This window comes from Pollachius pollachius (assembly GCF_949987615.1).
Source record: "Pollachius pollachius genome assembly, chromosome: 4".
NCBI lineage: Eukaryota > Metazoa > Chordata > Actinopteri > Gadiformes > Gadidae > Pollachius > Pollachius pollachius.
The window spans coordinates 28,154,649-28,174,079 of NC_136937.1; the positions used below are offsets into that span (position 1 = coordinate 28,154,649).

Sequence of the window (19,431 nt, forward strand, 5' to 3'; positions counted from 1 at the left end):
GGGGGCATCTGCATAGGATCTGGGTTTGCTCAGTCTGGACGTTAAGGGTTCTGAAATGAGGTCCCGGGAAACAGGAAATGTGGTGGATTATGGGCAATAACAGTGAGTGGCGGTTAGTGTGTGTGTGTGTGTGTGTGTGTGTGTGTGTGTGTGTGTGTGTGTGTGTGTGTGTGTGTGTGTGTGTGTGTGTGTGTGTGTGTGTGTGTGTGTGTGTGTGTGTGTGTTGACAGACCCTGAAGGATAAGATCTACAACTTACCGGCAGTGATCTCCACCTCAGCGTCATTCTTTGATTTAGCTTATCAGTTTTTTTCACATGACTTGGATTAGCTCTACCAACTTTATCACCTAGAACAAGGAAGGATGTTGTTTTATGACTATGGCCGCCCACCATCAGGTCTGTCGGTTGGACAAAAGTGTTTCATACCGATTTGGAAAGTGAATTCTAAACTAGATCTTCCCACTGTTGTTTAGTGTCAATAGTTGAGCCCACTGGACTGGAGCCGGGAGAGAATGTTCCGGTCTTTTGAATTACTTCGGAGGGAGGCGAATTAGCCGTAGCTGTGGTAGTGCACTTTACCTCATTGTTGCTAAGCCTAGCGAGAGACAGGGAGAGACAATAATGTGTAATTGTTCAACGTCTGAAGGAGTAATTTTGATACAGAAGTGCATTTTATTATATTGTCCCTTACTTTATTATTATCAAGGATATTGTTCGATGGGAGCTCCTGGAACTCTCTAGTTAGAAGTAATTCTCTCTCTCTCTCTCTCTCTCTCTCTTTCTCTCTATTTTTCTCTCTCTCTCTCTCTCTTTCTCACTCTCTCTCTCTTTCTCTCTATTTCTCTCTCTCTCTCTCTCTTTCTCTCTTTCTCTCTCTCTCTCTCTCTCGACACGTGAGAACGGTAAAGAGGGAGGGTAAAAAGGGGGAGAGAAAAACTGTGATTTTTAAGGTAATGAAGAGAGGCCGGGGAAAAGGGAGGTGGGACGTCGAGGGGTGGAGGGAAGGTGGAGGTTGGAGGGGTGAAGCCTTCAGACATGCCTCAGCATGCCTCCTCTAAGCCTCAGATAATGAGATCTCTAGATGGGGCTCCAACGGGAGCTGATGCTGGCTACCTATGAAGAAAAAAGGTCGGGGGCGTCGGTCGAGCCGTGGCAAAGCGCACGTTCTGTTCACATTGTGCCGCTGTCAAATACACAGTGCGGTTTATAAACGGCGTTTGTTGATATGGACAGTATTTACTTCCTTCTTCTGTGTTGGCACCTTCCAGAATCCCCGCCTTTCGGAGTTGTACGCGTCATTTAGTAAGATGACGTTTTAATAATATTGGTTAGATTGACTTGATCAAGAAAAATATGTACAGTGTATGTTTGTGTGTGTGTGCATTACATTTGTGTGACTCTGTCTTCATGTGTATTTGTGTGCTTTTCTTGCCTTGTCGGACGGATAAGAAAGCAAGTCGGACACAATGGTTTGGAATGAGATGGTTTATTGACACAAGCTGCACGGACCCTCTCGCTCTCACACACACGTGCACAAGTGCACACACACACGCACTCACAAACAGAGAGACTTTCTGACTAACATGCCATTCCCTCCCTCGCTCTATCACTCACGCTCACATACACATACAAACAAGCTCAGGACACCAGCTGACGTTTGTTTTACAGTACTTTCTACTGAGCATAACACATCATATTCATTTTTTAGGTAGCATTTTGGTTGGATTCAGGTACATTTCAGTGCTGTCTGTGATACAAAACACACATTACATTACATGTTTGTGTACAAGTGTTCACATGGACATACATTCAGGCTCACTCATGCTAATGCAGGTGTTGGGTCAGGTATTTCCCTATGACACACAACAGGACAAAATCACACTGTTCAATTAATTTACATAAACGCAGGAATGAGAGTCTCCCCTTTAAAGTTGGATCAACACATCCCTGGAAAAACATGGGAGAAAATAGGCCTGCTCTTGCACATTGCATACAAACACACACATGCACTCAAATATAGTGCATTCACACACACACCAGTACATTAACATACCCATACACACAACCACACACACACACACACACACACACACACACACACACACACACACACACACACACACACACACACACACACACACACAACAACAACAACACATACAGTAACACTTAAAACTTTGCAGAACATCCACAGGAAGCAGGAAATGGTTAATTCGTGATTGAGTCGGGATCGTAGGCAGCAAACAACACCCAATAAATAGATTCAGACGCAGTCTCAACAATAACAATAACAGCCCGCACAAGACCAATGCATCAATGCAAGACCAATGCATCAACATTGTCAAGGGCAACCATCTGATCAAATGGAACAGGAATTTTGTGGAAAGAAAACAAAAGTGGAAATTACTTTACGACATTCACACAACTATCATTTGGCTGGCTTGTCTATGGCCAAACTATAACCCAAAATACACAGGATCTCTGTCTCCAAACAGAAATCAGTTGGCTAACCAGTGGATTAATATGAGCCGTTGACAGCAGCTTGGGACCAACAATGGGCTTTATATGTCTCCGGAACAATCTTTTTTTTTATTGGCCGCCTAAATGTTTAATTTGTCCACGTTTATTGAGTGTGAGTTGGCTATGGGTCCAAGGAGGCCCGTTTTACCAGCGCTGAGGATTTCCCTGCTAAATGTGTTTCCTTTCGAAAATGAAAACAGAATTCACGTGTAACCCAACATTTAATAAACTAAAATGGAAGCTATTTATCTCACACTATCTAGAACGTTGTTTAGCCTAGGTTGGTGGGAAATTAATTATACTTAGCATGCGATCTGAGGATTAAAGCTCAACAACACCCCGATACAATGAATAAGAAAATAGACAGAAACAAGTTTGAGTCCAGTGATGACGATTTTGAAGAGCATGTGGCTCCGCAGAATACACAACATGTATCATCAAGTTTGAACTAATTGAATGCCCCATTGAGAATTCTTTTTTTCATCCAAATGTCACTCACGCCTCATGTTAACTTGGCCTTTGTTTTCTTTCCAACTTTCTGTCCAGCCTGAGGCTAGCTTTAACTAGCTACCTCACAAACCAGGGTCAGAGATTTCAGGAGATTTTCTTCCCTTACCATTCCTGCTAGACCCTTTGTTCCATAGGGTAGGGTCGGGTAGCTCAAGGCGTGAGAGTGCAAAGGCTTTAACCTGGAGTTCATAAGAAATGCCTGCCGACCAGGCAAAAAACATGGCTCAAGGGGTGAAGGTACAGAAGCTTCATGTTAGTATGAAAGGCCAGAGACAGACAGAGAGAACAAACACAAACTGAGGTTTTCTAATTGTCTCATGTTGGCAGGAGAACGTCCAACAACATCACCAAGATCAAATCCCTTTTGAACCTTTCTGTGCTCCTTGGCAAACGACCAAAGGAAAGGAGCCTACCTAGCTTACTTTGCATCACCAGCTTCCTGTTGAAACATTGGGTTTGGTGCAGTCATGGATTGGGATGGGCTTCAGACACCTTTATGGCCACATATTTCTCTGCTCTCTTCACGAGATAGTCCTGTTTCAGTTCACACTCTTCCCTCCGGTATTGGCAAAGCCTGTTTGATTTGGATTCCTGGTCCCTACATTATGTAAGTTTGGTTTCAAATGTGTTTAACGTATCATACCCTGAATGGACCACACCGAAAAATAAACAAAAAAGAAATCAGTGGACTTGATACCTCGATCGGAGATGTCTTTCCTTATACTCTCTTTATACATAATACACTTAGGTTCACATTCAATTCAAATTCTTACTGCGACGCCGCCGAAAAACAATGACAAACACAGCTCTGATTACGCAACTCAATCCAAAAAACAACAAAAAGGAACATAGCAAAAGCACGGGCGTGCTGTTGAAGTGCAGTGGACACGTATAGCGAGGACCGATCTCAAAGGCAAGGCACGGAGAGGCCACACATGGCCGCAGCAACACGTGGCCACCCCAGGAGTGACGCATTCAACTGCTGACTCCCGCTTATTGGAAAAGCAGAAGCTTGTGGTCCCGAGCGAGAATGATCGGGGTGGAATGGCGTGGGGACGGTAGAGTTATCGTCATGGTGACCATGTCGGGCAGTCAACACTCAAAAAGCAGTTTCCTTTTTTTTCGCCCGATTTTGCAGGGGGGAAACGTGCAGCAGCAACAACAAAAACAACACAACAACAACAACATTGTCAGGTTGTTGTGTTTTGCGCCATGATTCCCGTCGCTCACGAGCCACGCGGTTCCACCGTGGTGAGATTGTCACAGACGCACACCGCGCCCCCATAGAGGTGTATTCAAGCACGGCTTTAAGGTCTTTCTCCTCACTCTGGCGGGGTCAGGAGTCAGAGGTCAGGGGTCAGACGTCCATGGTGCATGTGGTGGGCTCGGACCCCGGGCAGCGGCTGCAGTCAGCCGACGGCGGCTGGCTCACCACCACCCGAACGTTTCTGAGCCGCTGCTCTGACGTGGAGGACTTGAGGAAGGAGGCCCGGGGCGAAGCCAGGGGTCGGCTGCACGCCGACGCCCAGCAGAAGTGCAGAACGCTGGGGGACAGGAAGATGAAGACCCAGGGGTCGATGATGGAGTTGACGGAGATGAAGCGCAGGGCGCTGAGCTCCGCCGGGTGGGACTCCCTGGCCTCGTCGTACGAGTTGAGATAGACGCGCACCTGGGGAGCACACAACGTTTACAACGCGTAAGAGTTACACAAGGTCCATCAGCATTAACAAGGATTTACCGCTCCTTTTTCACCTGCCCGAGTGAAACATTCAACAGGCCGAGCAATTGCTTGAATATGATAATATAATAATGATAATACTTGGTGATAATACTTGGTGATAACAAAGCAAACCTGTTTTTGTTTGTTCCTGCTATATGGTCAAGTCCATCTTTAAAGCTGTGAATGTTGGACCCAGCACACAGATATACGTTATACTTTACTATCTTTACGTGGTGTTGGTTATGCATTTTTACATGGCACTCATGTTGTATTTGTATTCACAGACAGAGAGGTGGATACAATTGATAACGCCCTACGCCACAAGTATCCTCTCTATTTTTGTCGTGGTTCGCCAACAAGGTACACACGGCAAGTTGAATGTGTGCACAGCAAAGTGTTGCCAGTGCTTGTGTCAACACACACAAAGATGGTGGCACTGATGTTATGTCAAGCAGGTCCACTTTGTCAAATAACTCCCTTGCAAAATGTCGGTCGACTAATGCATAGAATGTAACGTCATTTTGAAACGAGCCAGCCATCTTCATAATAAGTATGTACTATTATCTAGAAGACGGTTTTATCTAAAGAGAATTGCAGTTAATTCAGATCCATGTTGAATGGTTGCAGGAAGAGGTCAGGGCATCTTGCTTAAGAAAACCTACAGTGGGCAACAGGAATCAAACCCGGTACCCTTCGACTGGCAGCCATACACCCTTGAGCATGAATGTTTTAATCTGGAGGAGGACGCATACATCTGAAGTCTGATGGGAGGTTAAGGCACATTTGATCATCGGAGTACCGCTTTCCAATATTCATCCACACATTGATCGTCTTCTGACTTAATAAAGCACCAGGAATGCTTGGGAAACAGCAGTTTAATGACTGCCATGGGATTTTAATACAATCCCCGGAAACTGTGACAGATCACTCTCTCTCGCTCTCCCTCCCTCCCTCCCCCTCTCTCTCTCTCTCTCTCTCTCTCTCTCTCTCTCTCTCTCTCTCTCTCTCTCTCTCTCTCTCTCTCTCTCTCTCTCTCTCTCTCTCTCTCTCTCTCTCTCTCTCTCTCCCTCCCTCCCTCTCTCCCTCCCTCCCTCCCTCCCTCCCTCTCTCTCTCTCTCTCTCTCTCTCTCTCTCTCTCTCTCTCTCTCTCTCTCTCTCTCTCTCTCTCTCTCTCTCCCTCCCTCTCTCCCTCCCTCCCTCCCTCCCTCTCTCTCTCCGGCCCCCAGGGGGGTGCGGAGGAACAATGATGTCATGTTCCCTAATCAAAATCAGAGAACGTGACACATCATCATTATTAGAACTTTCAGGGCCTCGTTTCACCTCATCTCTCTCTTTCTCACTCCCTCTTTCTCCCCTCCCTGCTGTAATATTTTTAAATCTTTCTACACTTATTTCTGCAATCGGTATATCGCTCCATCTATCCGTACCTTTTTCTCTTTTAAGGTTTCTTCTTGGCAGGAAAACTGAAAACTGTTCATATATCTCTCATCTGTCTCTCGCTCAGTCTCTCTCTCTCTCCTCCGCTCACCCCGTCGTCGCCCTCCGACTCACCGTTCCCTTTCATCACTGCCGTAATTCACTAATACACTTTTCATCACTCACTCTCTCTCTCTCTCTCTCTCTCTCTCTCTCTCTCTCTCCCCCTCCCTCCCCCCTCTCTTCCTGTCCCTAGAGGGGATCCATTTCCTCTAACCCTCAGAAGTGCCCCATCCCCCTTTGTTGTGGTGCGGTGCCTTGATGTGAGGTGGAAGTGAGGTGTGGAGACAGAGGTCCAATTTCCTGAGTCCATGCCCCCGTTGTAACCACGGCAACTGGCTCCATCAACACATCCCTCCACCCTTGGCGCCCTGCAAACTCAGTTCCGTGCCCAACTGGTCCAAGAAACTGTTGGGACTAATGTGTTGAACCGATACATTTTGTTATTTTGGTTTCAAATCAAGTGAAGAAATCAAGAACTCAAATGAAGAAGTGAAAATGCCGATATATTTGCTTCCCCTAATTTATTCGCTGACGATGTTGAAACTATGAAGGGAGATAAGGCAGTGCTGAGTGATTGTGTTTAGGCTGGAATACGTTTATGTGGCAGGGGGCTAACCACTGGCTAATGGCCCAGATGTCTTTTTAATCACATGCACATGTTGCGATCATTCCAATTTCCAGATAAGCAACTTATTATTGTGCAGTATTCGTTCCTGTGAGTGTGTGTGTGTGTGTGTGCGTGTCTACGTCCGTGTGTGCCCATCAGTTTGCCTCTATGTGCTGCTGTGCGTGTGCACTATGTAAACCGTAAAAGTCGTCTGTGGCCCTCACAGTTCATTCCTCCGCCTCTGCTCACTGCAGGCCAGACATCTTTAAGTACTCTGTGATGTGGGTCCGGGGGCGAGGGAGTACATGCCAATCACAGATGAGGGCTTGGGCCTGTTTCTCCCAGAAGGGTGAAGCTGCTGCAGACTGGGCAAGTTTGATTGATGGCAGCCAAAGGTGTTACCCTCTGTCTTTTGTTATGAAACATATATAACAAAGACCAAACACCCAGAATGCTGCGCGCTTTCACACCGCACAGCGTCATGACATAAAACATACATGCCGTTATTAATACAACGTGGGTTGTATAAACCTAAAAAAACAATGTGATTATTATGCGATCACATTATACTATACGTTCTCACGCTCCCATTTGATGTAGAGCATAGGCGAGGCGAGGCCATAACCGTGAGCACATTTCATCTGGAGAGTACATCAGATGAAATGTGCAGGCTCGCTACTGGAGAAAGACAGCGCGCCATTTTGGCGTGTCAGTTCTTGAATGTAGTAAATCACCCGGGTCAACACACACAATCTCTCACTCTCTCTCTCTTTCTGTTTTGGTTTAAACTATACCTTTCTCTCTCTCTCTCGCTCTTGCTCTCGCTCTTTGTGTTCTGTGTTTAAAGCATACCTCTCTCGACCTCTTTGTTCTGTGTTTATATTTTACCACTCTCTACCTCTCTCTGTTCTGTGTTTATACTATCTCTTTCTCTCTCTCTCTGGTCAAACTATCTCTCTCTCTGTTTTATCTATACCTCTCTATCTCTGTCTCTCTCTCTCTCTCTCTCTTTTTCTCTCTCTCTCTCTCTCTTTCTTTCTCTCTCTCTCTCTCTCTCTCTCTCTCTCTCTCTCTCTCTCTCTCTCTCTCTCTCTCTCTCTCTCTCTATCAGTCTGAGTTTAAACTATAGCCAGCACTCGAGTTGAGGGGGGATGAGGGGGGATGGCATCCCCCTTTGGAATTGAAATGATCAAAATCATCCCCCTTCTGAAACAGCCATCCCCCCCTTCCCATCCCCTGTTATTTTATCTATTAATGTGGAAATATTACCGCTATTTCATTATAGCGGTTTTCTTTTTCAATTCGGCGCAACGTTACTTTTTCCAGGGACAGATTTGACAGCGCTACTGCATTCTCGGGCAGTATGATATTGCCCAAGCACGCAGGCATGCTTGCTGTGCGCCTGCGTACTTCCACAATAGTCCCTTCACGAGCTCTCATTCCACACCGTACGAGACAGACACTGGTAGCGTGAAGCTGTCTCTGCATCTCAGACATCGCTACCGCAGGCAAATCCTTCCCCTTTTCTCCCTTTCATTCCAACCCGTGAGCAACGCTAGTCTCCCTTCTCTGCCGAATGCATTTTTGAAAAAAAAGAATAAGAATCAGTTTTTAAAATCCTTAAATGCAATACATGCCTCCGAATCGTGTGATGCGTCCGATCAGCTGCGTTTTGGGAGATAATATAATAATATATAATAATATAATAATAATAATAATAATAATAATAATAATAATAATAATAATAATAATTATCACACTGTTGGTCTTCCACCATACGCGCTGTCATCAGCACAAATTATCTGTCCCCAGGGGCAGAGGTTGGCCACCCTGCTGGCCCCCCCGAGACTGATAAAAAAAAAAAATTTAAATCCCGAACGGAAACGGTCTAAAGAAAGCTGAAATATATGCACTATTAGTTTGATCTAACCTTGACTTATTATTCTTATTTGTGTAATATTTTGACATTATGAATAAATATTGACAATGGAGTCCCCCCCCCCGTTGACAATGGAGTCTCCCCCCAACCCCCCACCACAGTTATAATATCCTGGCTACGCCCCTGTCTGTCCCTAAAACTTAAAATCCACCATCCCACCTGGCTTTTTCTTACAACTCGACCACTGACTATAGCTCTCTCCACCTGACAGTACCATACTCCCCACAGCTACATCCATCATGCAGGGCACATGTAAATCGATGAGTAGTGATCGGTCTGTACTGAGGGCCAAGGTTCACGTGTGGTACAACCGCTTTTGTTTTGGACTCTGGTCCCGCCTTTCACGCTTGAAATGAAGGTTTATCGTTTAATGTTTTCCAGAGCTACAGAAATCTCTTTCATATAAACCACCCTCTCCACCCTCTGTCTGTCTGTCTGTCTGTCTGTCTCACCATCTCTGTCCTCTCCACCCTCTGTCTGTCTGTCTGTCTCGCCATCTCTGTCCTCTCCACCCTCTGTCTGTCTGTCTGTCTGTCTGTCTGTCTGTCTCACCATCTCTGTCCTCTCTACCCTCTGTCTGTCTGTCTGTCTGTCTGTCTGTCTGTCTGTCTCACCATCTCTGTCCTCTCCACCCTCTGTCTGTCTGTCTGTCTGTCTCACCATCTCTGTCTTCTCTATCCTCTGTCTGTCTGTCTCACCATCTCTGTCCTCTCTACCCTCTGTCTGTCTGTCTGTCTGTCTCACCATCTCTGTCTTCTCTATCCTCTGTCTGTCTGTCTGTCTGTCTGTCTCACCATCTCTGTCCTCTCTATCCTGTCTGTCTGTCTGTCTGTCTCACCGTCTCTGTCCTCTCCACCCTCTGTCTGTCTGTCTGTCTCACCATCTCTGTCCTCTCTACCCTCTGTCTGTCTGTCTGTCTGTCTCACCATCTCTGTCCTCTCTAGCCTCTGTCTGTCTGTCTGTCTGTCTCACCATCTGTCTTCTCTATCCTCTGTCTGTCTGTCTGTCTGTCTGTCTGTCTGTCTCACCATCTCTGTCCTCTCCACCCTCTGTCTGTCTGTCTGTCTCACCATCTCTGTCCTCCCCACCCTCTGTCTGTCTGTCTGTCTTACCATCTCTGTCCTCTCCACCCTCTGTCTGTCTGTCTGTCTCACCATCTCTGTCCTCTCTACCCTCTGTCTGTCTGTCTGTCTCACCATCTCTGTCCTCTCTATCCTCTGTCTGTCTGTCTGTCTGTCTGTCTCACCATCTCTGTCCTCTCCACCCTCTGTCTGTCTGTCTGTCTGCCTGTCTGTCTGTCTCACCATCTCTGTCCTCTCCACCCTCTGTCTGTCTGTCTGTCTGTCTGTCTGTCTGTCTCACCATCTCTGTCCTCTCCACCCTCTGTCTGTCTGTCTGTCTCACCATCTCTGTCCTCTCCACCCTCTGTCTGTCTGACTGTCTGTCTCACCATCTCTGTCCTCTCCACCCTCTGTCTGTCTGTCTGTCTCACCATCTCTGTCCTCTCCACCCTCTGTCTGTCTGTCTGTCTCACCATCTCTGTCCTCCCCACCCTCTGTCTGTCTGTCTGTCTGTCTTACCATCTCTGTCCTCTCCACCCTCTGTCTGTCTGTCTGTCTCACCATCTCTGTCCTCTCTACCCTCTGTCTGTCTGTCTGTCTCACCATCTCTGTCCTCTCTATCCTCTGTCTGTCTGTCTGTCTGTCTGTCTCACCATCTCTGTCCTCTCCACCCTCTGTCTGTCTGTCTGTCTGCCTGTCTGTCTGTCTCACCATCTCTGTCCTCTCCACCCTCTGTCTGTCTGTCTGTCTGTCTGTCTGTCTGTCTCACCATCTCTGTCCTCTCCACCCTCTGTCTGTCTGTCTGTCTCACCATCTCTGTCCTCTCCACCCTCTGTCTGTCTGACTGTCTGTCTCACCATCTCTGTCCTCTCCACCCTCTGTCTGTCTGTCTGTCTCACCATCTCTGTCCTCTCCACCCTCTGTCTGTCTGTCTGTCTCTTAATTATTCATGCGTCAGAGAAGATTGTTATTAAGTAACAATAGGGCCCACAATGTCTGCACACACACACACACACACACACACACAGAGGCATAAACACAGCAAGTACAAATGGATCATATTACGTTATTCTGCAGATATCAAACTACAAGTGGCATGGTCTGTGTGTGCGTGTGTGTGTTTGTGTGTGTGTGTGTGTGTGTGTGTGTCTGTGTACTAGAGAAAGTAAATACATAGCTTATTCTGTGTTTAACAGTATGTGTGGGTTTAAACATCTGCACCTGTAGGAGCAATCAGTCACAGGTGTTTGCGTGTTTATATATTTTCATAAATAATCCTGATAAAAATGAAAAAAAAAAAATTTGTATCTAGTTTAATATAGTGGTATAACAATGATATGAGTTTGTTAGGGATGTCTATTCTGTAAACCGAAGTGAATTGTAAGGAATAAATCAATTTCTGTTCAGCAGGCCACTGTGAATGTGTGTAACTATGCAATACATTTGTAATACACATGTAGACAGTACATATGTAATACACATGTAGACGGTACATGTGTAATCAATGTTTACATGGACGAAATATGCAAAATATCTTGTGCATTCGAATGCGTGTGTGTGTGTGTGTGTGTGTGTGTGTGTGTGTGTGCGTGCGTGCGTGTGTGTGTGTGTGTCTGTGTGTGAGAGTGAGAGAGAGTCTGTGCGTGCCTTCATGCCTTTTCATATGGGTTGTTGCACGACCGAGAAGTTAGGCGGCATTAAAAGTATTTCCCCCTTTCCCCGCCTAACTCCTCCACCACCCCACCCCATCTGTTTGTTTCAAGGTTCTCCTGATCACCTCGGTCTCTGAATCTCTTCCTTCACAAACTCAGCGCTTAGGCACCCACGCCCATAAAAAAGAAAGGACGGGCTGCTATTCAACACCGTCTGTGAGCGAGACAGACCGAACCAGAACCAAAACACAATCTACCAACCACTGCATTGTGCCGCTAGAACTGAAACGTCCATTTTGATTTGAATGCAAAACGATCCAACCCTCGTCCTCTTCTTCCTCCTCCTACTCCTCTCATCCTACACCTCTCTTCTCATGATTCTCATCATCCTCTTCCTCCTCTCCTCCGCCGCATCCTCCTCCCCCCTCCTCCTCTTCCTTTTCTGCCCTCCCCCTCCTCCTCCTCCACCTCCTCTCCCCTCCTCTCCTCCTCCTCCACCCTCCCCTCCTCTCCGCTCCTCCTCTCCCCTCCTCTCCTCCTCCGCCCTCCCCTCCTCTCCTCTCCCCTCCTCTCCACCCTCCCCCTCCTCTCCTCTCCCCTCCTCTCCTCTCCTCTCCTCTCCCCTCCTCTCCACCCTCCCCCTCCTCTCCTCTCCTCCTCCTCCTCCGCCCTCCCCTCCTCTCCTCTCCCCTCCTCCTCCGCCCTCCCCTCCTCTCCCCTCCTGCTCCACCCTCCCCCTCCCCTCCTCCTCCACCCTCCCCCTCCTCTCCCCTCCTCTCCTCCTCCTCCTCCTCTGCCCTCCCCTCCTCTCCTCTCCTCCTCCGCCCTCCCCTCCTCCTCCACCCTCCCCTCCCCTCCTCTCCTCTCCTCTCCCCTCCTCGCCTCCTCCGCCCTCCCCTCCTCTCCTCCGCCCTCCCCTCCTCCTCCGCCCTCCCCTCCTCTCCTCTCCTCTCCCCTCCTCTCCTCCTCCTCCGCCCTCCCCTCCTCTCCTCTCCTCTCCTTTCCTCTCCCCTCCTCTCCTCCTCTACCCTCCCCTCCTCTCCTCTCCCCTCCTCTCCTCCTCCACCCTCCCCCTCCCCTCCCCTCCTCTCCTCTCCCCTCCTCCTCCTCCACCCTCCTCTCCTCCTCCTCCGCCCTCCCCTCCTCTCCTCTCCTCTCCCCTCCTCTCCTCCTCCTCCTCCTCCGCCCTCCCCTCCTCTCCTCTCTTCCTGCACTGCAGAAGGAGCCGTTAAAGTGATCTAGTACGGTGGATTGCGTTTGGCCCTGGTCCCAAGAGGTCTCCCGTCTGCGGTGGTCTGCCAATAGGTTAAGGGAAGCGATCCATGCAGAAGGGATGAGGGGGTGGGGAGAGCGACTGCGAGAACGTGCCACTAGGCCACCAACCTCATTAGGCCTGGGGCCGCTGGTGAGGAGTCCTCGCTCAATGCTGTGTCTGACGTTCACGTTTTGCTCTCTCAATAAAGTGATCTTCATGAGTCAGAGTGAGAGTGTGCATGTGCCCAATCATTTCACACATTTCACAATGTGCGTCGGTGTTGAAACACGTTCAACACTGTTGTTCTCACAGCTCAATGGGGTTCTGGCCTCTTACATGATATGGGTCGTGGGTTTTATTTCCTTAGTGACGAGGTTCTTCTAAAACAGTCTTCTTCTGTGTTTACTGTATTCTAGTCGTTTTTCGATAAAAGCCACCACTAAATAACTAAATAATTTTGGTTTTGCAAATGGCGATTCACACTGAGATTAAATAACTTTTGGTGCACAAATAAGGTTGTTACGTTTTATATTCGACACTTGTATCGTTTATTTCTAAGTTTGTTGGTTAGTTAGGTTGTTAGGATATATGTTTATACTTTTAGAGATATTATTTCCTCTCTCATCTATCATTCATCTAGCTAATCACTGATTAAAATCTTCTGGATGCTAATCAGTGGCAGACTGCCTCAGGTGGTGAATTCACGTGAACTAATGTAATTTATGAGCATTGGTGAACACTGGGGCTGCATTCCAAACGCATTCCCCACATCGTCACTTCCTAAACCTCTGGATGATCTCCTTGATCGACCCTTGTCCCCACCGGGCCAGACGTCCAGTGAGCTGTAGAAGCGGCCTGGCTCCGCCCACGTCCTCAACAGCCGACGCCCCCTTTAATGAGCCGTTTACCTGTGCGATTGCAGGTTTTTACGACAAGTTAATCCATCGTAACATCTGAAGGCTTAGCAATAGGGATGTCAACCGATGACCGTTTGACCGATGGTTGGCCGTGTCAACGTTACACACGTTGCTGCCACAACGTGTGAGTGTGTTGGTATACTTCACACGAAAAGATGATCAGATGAGGTGACTTATTGGAAGTTGGACCGACACCGCCGCGTCTCTAGCCCACTGTTTAATTTCTCCTCAAGTCTTAATTATTCCCGTATGCGAGCGGCGGAGAATATGATCTCTAAATTATTATGGACAGTAGACTAAACTCTATAAGACTACAGTTAGCCATCTCATTCCAAGATCTTTTTGTGTGAAGTGAAAAAGAATGTCCCTTACACTCAATTATACATAATATAAAAATATATACAATACACTCTAACCCTAACCCTAACCCAATTTTTCCGTCTCTTCCAAACTAAACAAGCGGCGTCTCTTCGGAGCTGTCATTTTCTTAAATGAGCCGCGATGTTTCAAATGAGCTCTGATCACGCCCCGCTCTCTACACATGGTCAACTTGCAGCAAGCATCCCTCGTGTTTCAATTCAAACACAGGTCGTGCCGCGTTTAGAGCCACTGCCTCTCACTCGGAGAGTGTGTGTGTGTGTGTGTGGGTCGGGGGCAGAACGGGAGAGAGATAAGCAGAGTTACGAAATAGCAGGTGGCTGGCGCGGCTCGAAACGGCTGTTATTTCAAATGGCACATTTTAATCTGATCGGTTAACCGGTATTAACCGGTTAATGAGGCTCGGTGGTCGGTCAAGAATATTTTACATTTTCGCCATCCCTACTCAGTAATGGTTCAACGTTGACGCAACGCAAGTGGTTTACGGACCCCATACGTCCTTGCGGACCCTCCTTGCGTCGACCGCAAGGGCGCCTCCCAAAAATGTTAACCTTGCGTCGAGGCGACACGGCAGCAAGGGCTGTGATTGGTCAGCTCACTAAAACCCGACGCAGAACCAAAACATGTTCACGGCTGCGTCGAAGCGTCTGCGTGGCCATTACGTTGCGTCTATGTGGAACCATAACTGGGCCTTTAGTACCTTCACGCACCACAGGAGACCTCATTGGCACTGAACCGGTAACGATATGAAGATGTTGAGATTCATACCGTACTGAACCATGTGTGCTCATTGATGATCACTTACAGAATATTTAGCCAATATTTTGGCTAAAACGACACTAGGTAGGATTATATCGTCGTGCTCCGCAGTTAATCAGCAAATCAATCTGATTGGTTTGGAGAATCCTTCTTGCCTGTCAATATCGGGTAGGTCAATGAAACACTTCTCGACGCTTGAGAAAACATAGTGAGGGAGGGGGAGAGGAATAAATCTTTCTATCTTCTGCTCATTTCTGCTCTCTCTCTTTATATCTGCTCTATCTGCTCTCTCTCTCTCTCTTTATATGTCCTACGATACGATACAATACGATACGATAATACTTTATTGTCAGAGCAAGTCTGAAATTGGTCTTGCACCCCCTGCAGCCCTATTTACAAACATCACAGACAAGACATTAGGACAGGACATCGAAAACAGGACATCAAGACAGGACCCACAATTAAAATAAAAATACATACATTAATTTACATCTGCTCTCTGTCTTCTCTCTCTCTCTCTCTTTTTTACATTTGCTCTGTCTGCTCTCTCTCTCTCTCTTTAAATCTGCTCTCTTTCTTCTCTCTCTTGCTTTCTTTACAGATCTAAAATTGCACACTTAAGCAGCAGGTTTATTGCAAGACCATCAGGCCGGTGATGGGAACATTTGAACTTTACCATCACGTCCACCATCCCATTATGAATGTGTTTCTGACCAGCATCTAGATTCTAGCATTCTACCTGTTGCGTGAAAAATGAATCAACTGTATTGCCGGCAGTTTTTTTCATTTCTCCATATACGCCTTGGCAGTACACCAACCTCAGAGCCTTCTGCATAATTCATGAATGACTTCATTTCTAAATAATGCCACACACCACTCACCCATTCTTTCTTTCTGGCTCATACACACCCACCCTGACACACACAAATATACAAGCACCTGTACACTCTAACACACACACACACACACACACACACACACACACACACACACACACACACACACACACACACACACACACACACACACACACACACACACACACACACACACACACACACACACACACACACACAGCATAACCTTTACAGTAAACACATTGCCATTATGTTTGGTTCGGTTCAATACCATCGTCTCTGTTTCCTCCTAACATCAGCCCACTTAAAGATGGAGTTAATGAAATGGCCAGCGGCCCTTGGACGTTATTGGAAGCATTGTGAATGTACATTAAGATAACAATAGAAAGAAAAACTCAACAGGGGAATTTAACAAGCGTCTACAGCACTGTAGCTTATATAGCACTATAACTTAATGTATATCTTATATATAGCTTTTGTAGGATCAACAAACTATAAGCGTCTATAGCACTATAGTTTATTTAGCATTATATCTTCTATAGAAGCTATAGCACTACAGAACTAAATCTATAGCGTCTATAGCACTATAGTGTCTTTAGCATTATAGCTTCTATAGAACTATGGCACTACAGTAATAAAGCTTCTACAGGACTATCACATTAGAGCACTACATTTAAAGCATCTATAGCACAATAGTGTATTTAGCATTATAGCTTCTATAGCACTCTAGCATTGCAGCACTATAGTTTCTATAGTGCAGTGTTTACGTAGCACGGACTTTATTATTCAACTCATTCTCAATGACCTCCTTATCTTCCCTTCAAATTCTCTTCATCGGTTACCTTGTATTCTATCATCTTTTTGTTCTCTGCAGTAGTTTTGTGTGTGTTCCTACGTGTATTTGTGTGTTTGTGATGCATGTGTACGTGTGCACAGTACATGTGTATGTGTGTGTGTGTGTGTGTATCTATGTGGGTGTATGTGTACGTGCTTGTATGTGTATGTATGTGTGTGTGTGTGTGTGTGTGTGTGTGTGTGTGTGTGTGTGTGTGTGTGTGTGTGTGTGTGTGTGTGTGTGTGTGTGTGTGTGCATATTTGTGTACATGTGTGCGTGTATGTGTGTGAGACCAGACAGTTTCCCCTTTGATCAACAAGCTCTATTCGCAGATGCGCTCTGGCCTCAACCAAGGTAAAAGACGACCTCTCTGAAAACAAAAACACTAGCCTAGCTAGTGTGCCCTGCGGATGTGCACGCTAACCCTGGTGAACTCCCGCTTGCACACCATGCATTTGATCTGGTATATGGCCCATAAACGCTTCTGCAACATATCACACACACACACACACACACACACACACACACACACACACACCAATACAACACACTGACACACACTCATACACTGAAGCAGAGTTGCTAGCGTGAGACTGTTGCTGGCCGACCTTTGTTGAGTTCATGTCACTGCACGAGTTAGAATAACATGGAGGGAGAGAACAAGTATGTTTGTGTGTGTTTGCGGGTGTGGATGTGTGCTTCTGTCTTCTGTGTCTGTGGTTGATTGGGGGGGGGGGGGGGGGGGGGGGGGGTGTGTGAAATAGTGTGTGCGTGTGGGTGCGCCGCCGTGCTTGTTTGTTCTTCGGAAGCCTCTGTGTGTTTTTAAAAAGTGCACCGATACCAGATTTCCCAAAGAGTCAAGCAACGACCAAAGTGTAGCGTCAGCGTAGCATCCAAAGACTTTCTATACACTCTCATGCTCTCTCTTACCACTAGCGGCATGGTGCAGATGATGAAGATGATGGTCATGAACACCAGCAGGATGAGATGCTCCACCTCCTCGGCCAGGGACACCACGCCGCGCTCCCGCTTGAAGCGCGCCGTCACCGAGCCGCCGTTCCTCCGGCGCCGCCGGTACATCTTGACCAGGTGGTACACCACCGAGCCATTGCACGCCACGATGGCCAGCACGAGCGCCAGCATGACGCTAGCGTACAGGTTGGCGTACGCGCGGTGCTGCGGCTCTTGCGGGTTCATGTCCAGGAAGCACCACGTGCCGGGGCAGTACTGCACGTAGTCGCCGAAGCCCGCGAAGGGCAGGCAGCAGAAGAGCGCGCAGAGGAAGAACAGCGAGGGGATGGTGATGTAGGCGCACTTTTTAGTGATGCAGCGGCTGTAGAAGTACGGATGCCCGATGGCCAGGCAGCGCTCCAGCGCCATGAAGAACAGGATGGACATGGTGGCCAGGCTGAAGAAGGTCATGCTGAAGCCGAAGTAGGCGCACGCCACGTGGGGTCCCTCGCGCGTCATGGCCACCAGGGTTGTGTTGAAAGAGTACGACACCTGCACCAGCGGGCTGACGAGGCACGTGCCGGTCAGGTCGGTGGCCACCAGCGACGTGACGAGCACGTTGAAGAGCGAGCGCCGATGCGCGCCGCCGGACTCCCGCCGACGCCGGATCTCGAGGAGAACGAGTGCGGCCACGTTGCCGAACACCCCCGCGGCGAACATGACGGCGCTGATCAGGGGGCTCATGTTGGCGTCGATGGTCTGCTTCGAGTGGCACGGGGCGCTCTTGTCGACCATGGTTGACCCCCAGATGATGCGTTACGACAAAGCAAAAAAAAGATGTGTGGTCGTCCTTCTTACTAATGAAGGGTCTGGCGATTATCTTGGGATAATAACAAATTAACGCACAGCGATGGATATGCGGTGTCCATGTTCAAAGCGTCTGGAGGATGGCACAGTGGACTGTCCATGGCAGGGGTTTGTTATTCTAATGCAGGGATTCAAAGTGTTTTTTACAATTCCTGTTTCCAGCGGGACTGTTGTGTGTTTGCCGTTTTTTTTATTAGGGTTTGAAGTCGCCTGCTCGCTGTCGTCGAGTTCTTCTTTCGCCCTTTGCCTCAGGCACGGGTTGTCTCGACACCTTCTGACTAACATAAACCTAAAAGCACTTTGCTGTGACGGCTGTGGTGATACACGATAAACTTGTTTAAGCACGATCTTTCTTTGAGTCACTTCTGATGGAATCTACTTTTCTGTCAAAAATAACACGATCCCGCCTGTTTACGGCGCACGAAGAAAACATCGAAGAAAGTGCGATTGAGGTTTTTAAACTAAGGTGTAAAATCCAAAACGTATAGTCACCTTTCCATCGCTGTCCAGCGGACTCTTCTTGGTCATCAGAGGTAAGAACAAGCCACTGATGGGTTTAACTTTGTCCAATTCTGCTCCCCCTTATTCCACCGCGTGTTGACCTGGGTGCGCGTGTGTGTATGTTTTTGTTTGCGTATGTGTGCGTGTGTGTGTGTGTGTGCGCGCGCGCGCGCGTGTGTATAACAGCAGTTGAATGAAGTCCGGCTGAAATTCTGTTGCGTTTCCTTTTGACTTGACTGAGTTTTGAAGTCTCTTCGGCGAAACGAAACGCAAGACGCGCCGCGCGGGACTGAGCTGTGGACGAGGCGAGTCGCTGGAAGCAACAGACACGGTGCGCTGACGTCACCCGGAGATACGTCGGGCCACTCTGGGCTCGCTCTCTCTCTCGCTGTGCGTGTGTGTGTGTGTGTGTGTGTGTGTGTGTGTGTGTGTGTGTGTGTGTGTGTGTCTCTCTCTCTCTCTCGCTCGCTCTCTATCGCGCTCTCTCTCTCTCTCTCTCTCTCTCTCTCTCTCTCTCTCTCTCTCTCTCTCTCTCTCTCTCTCTCTCTTAAAAAAGGTATGTATTAAAGGTTAATGAAATTCAGGTGCACACTGGCTCAACAAACACATTCACACCTACCCTG

The 19,431-nt window shown here is 47.7% G+C and overlaps 1 protein-coding gene across 1 annotated transcript; it reads right to left on the reverse strand.

Moving 5' to 3' along the window:
- Positions 1-1,470: 1,470 nt before the first annotated feature.
- Positions 1,471-19,141, reverse strand: ptger2a (prostaglandin E receptor 2a (subtype EP2)). The gene is made up of 2 exons (XM_079734791.1): positions 17,420-19,141; positions 1,471-4,699 (listed from the first exon to the last, which is right to left on the reverse strand). The coding sequence occupies exons 1-2, from the start codon at positions 18,233-18,235 to the stop codon at positions 4,388-4,390; spliced, it is 1,128 nt and encodes a 375-aa protein (XP_079590917.1). The 5' UTR covers positions 18,236-19,141; the 3' UTR covers positions 1,471-4,387.
- Between the last annotated feature and the right edge of the window lie 290 nt (positions 19,142-19,431).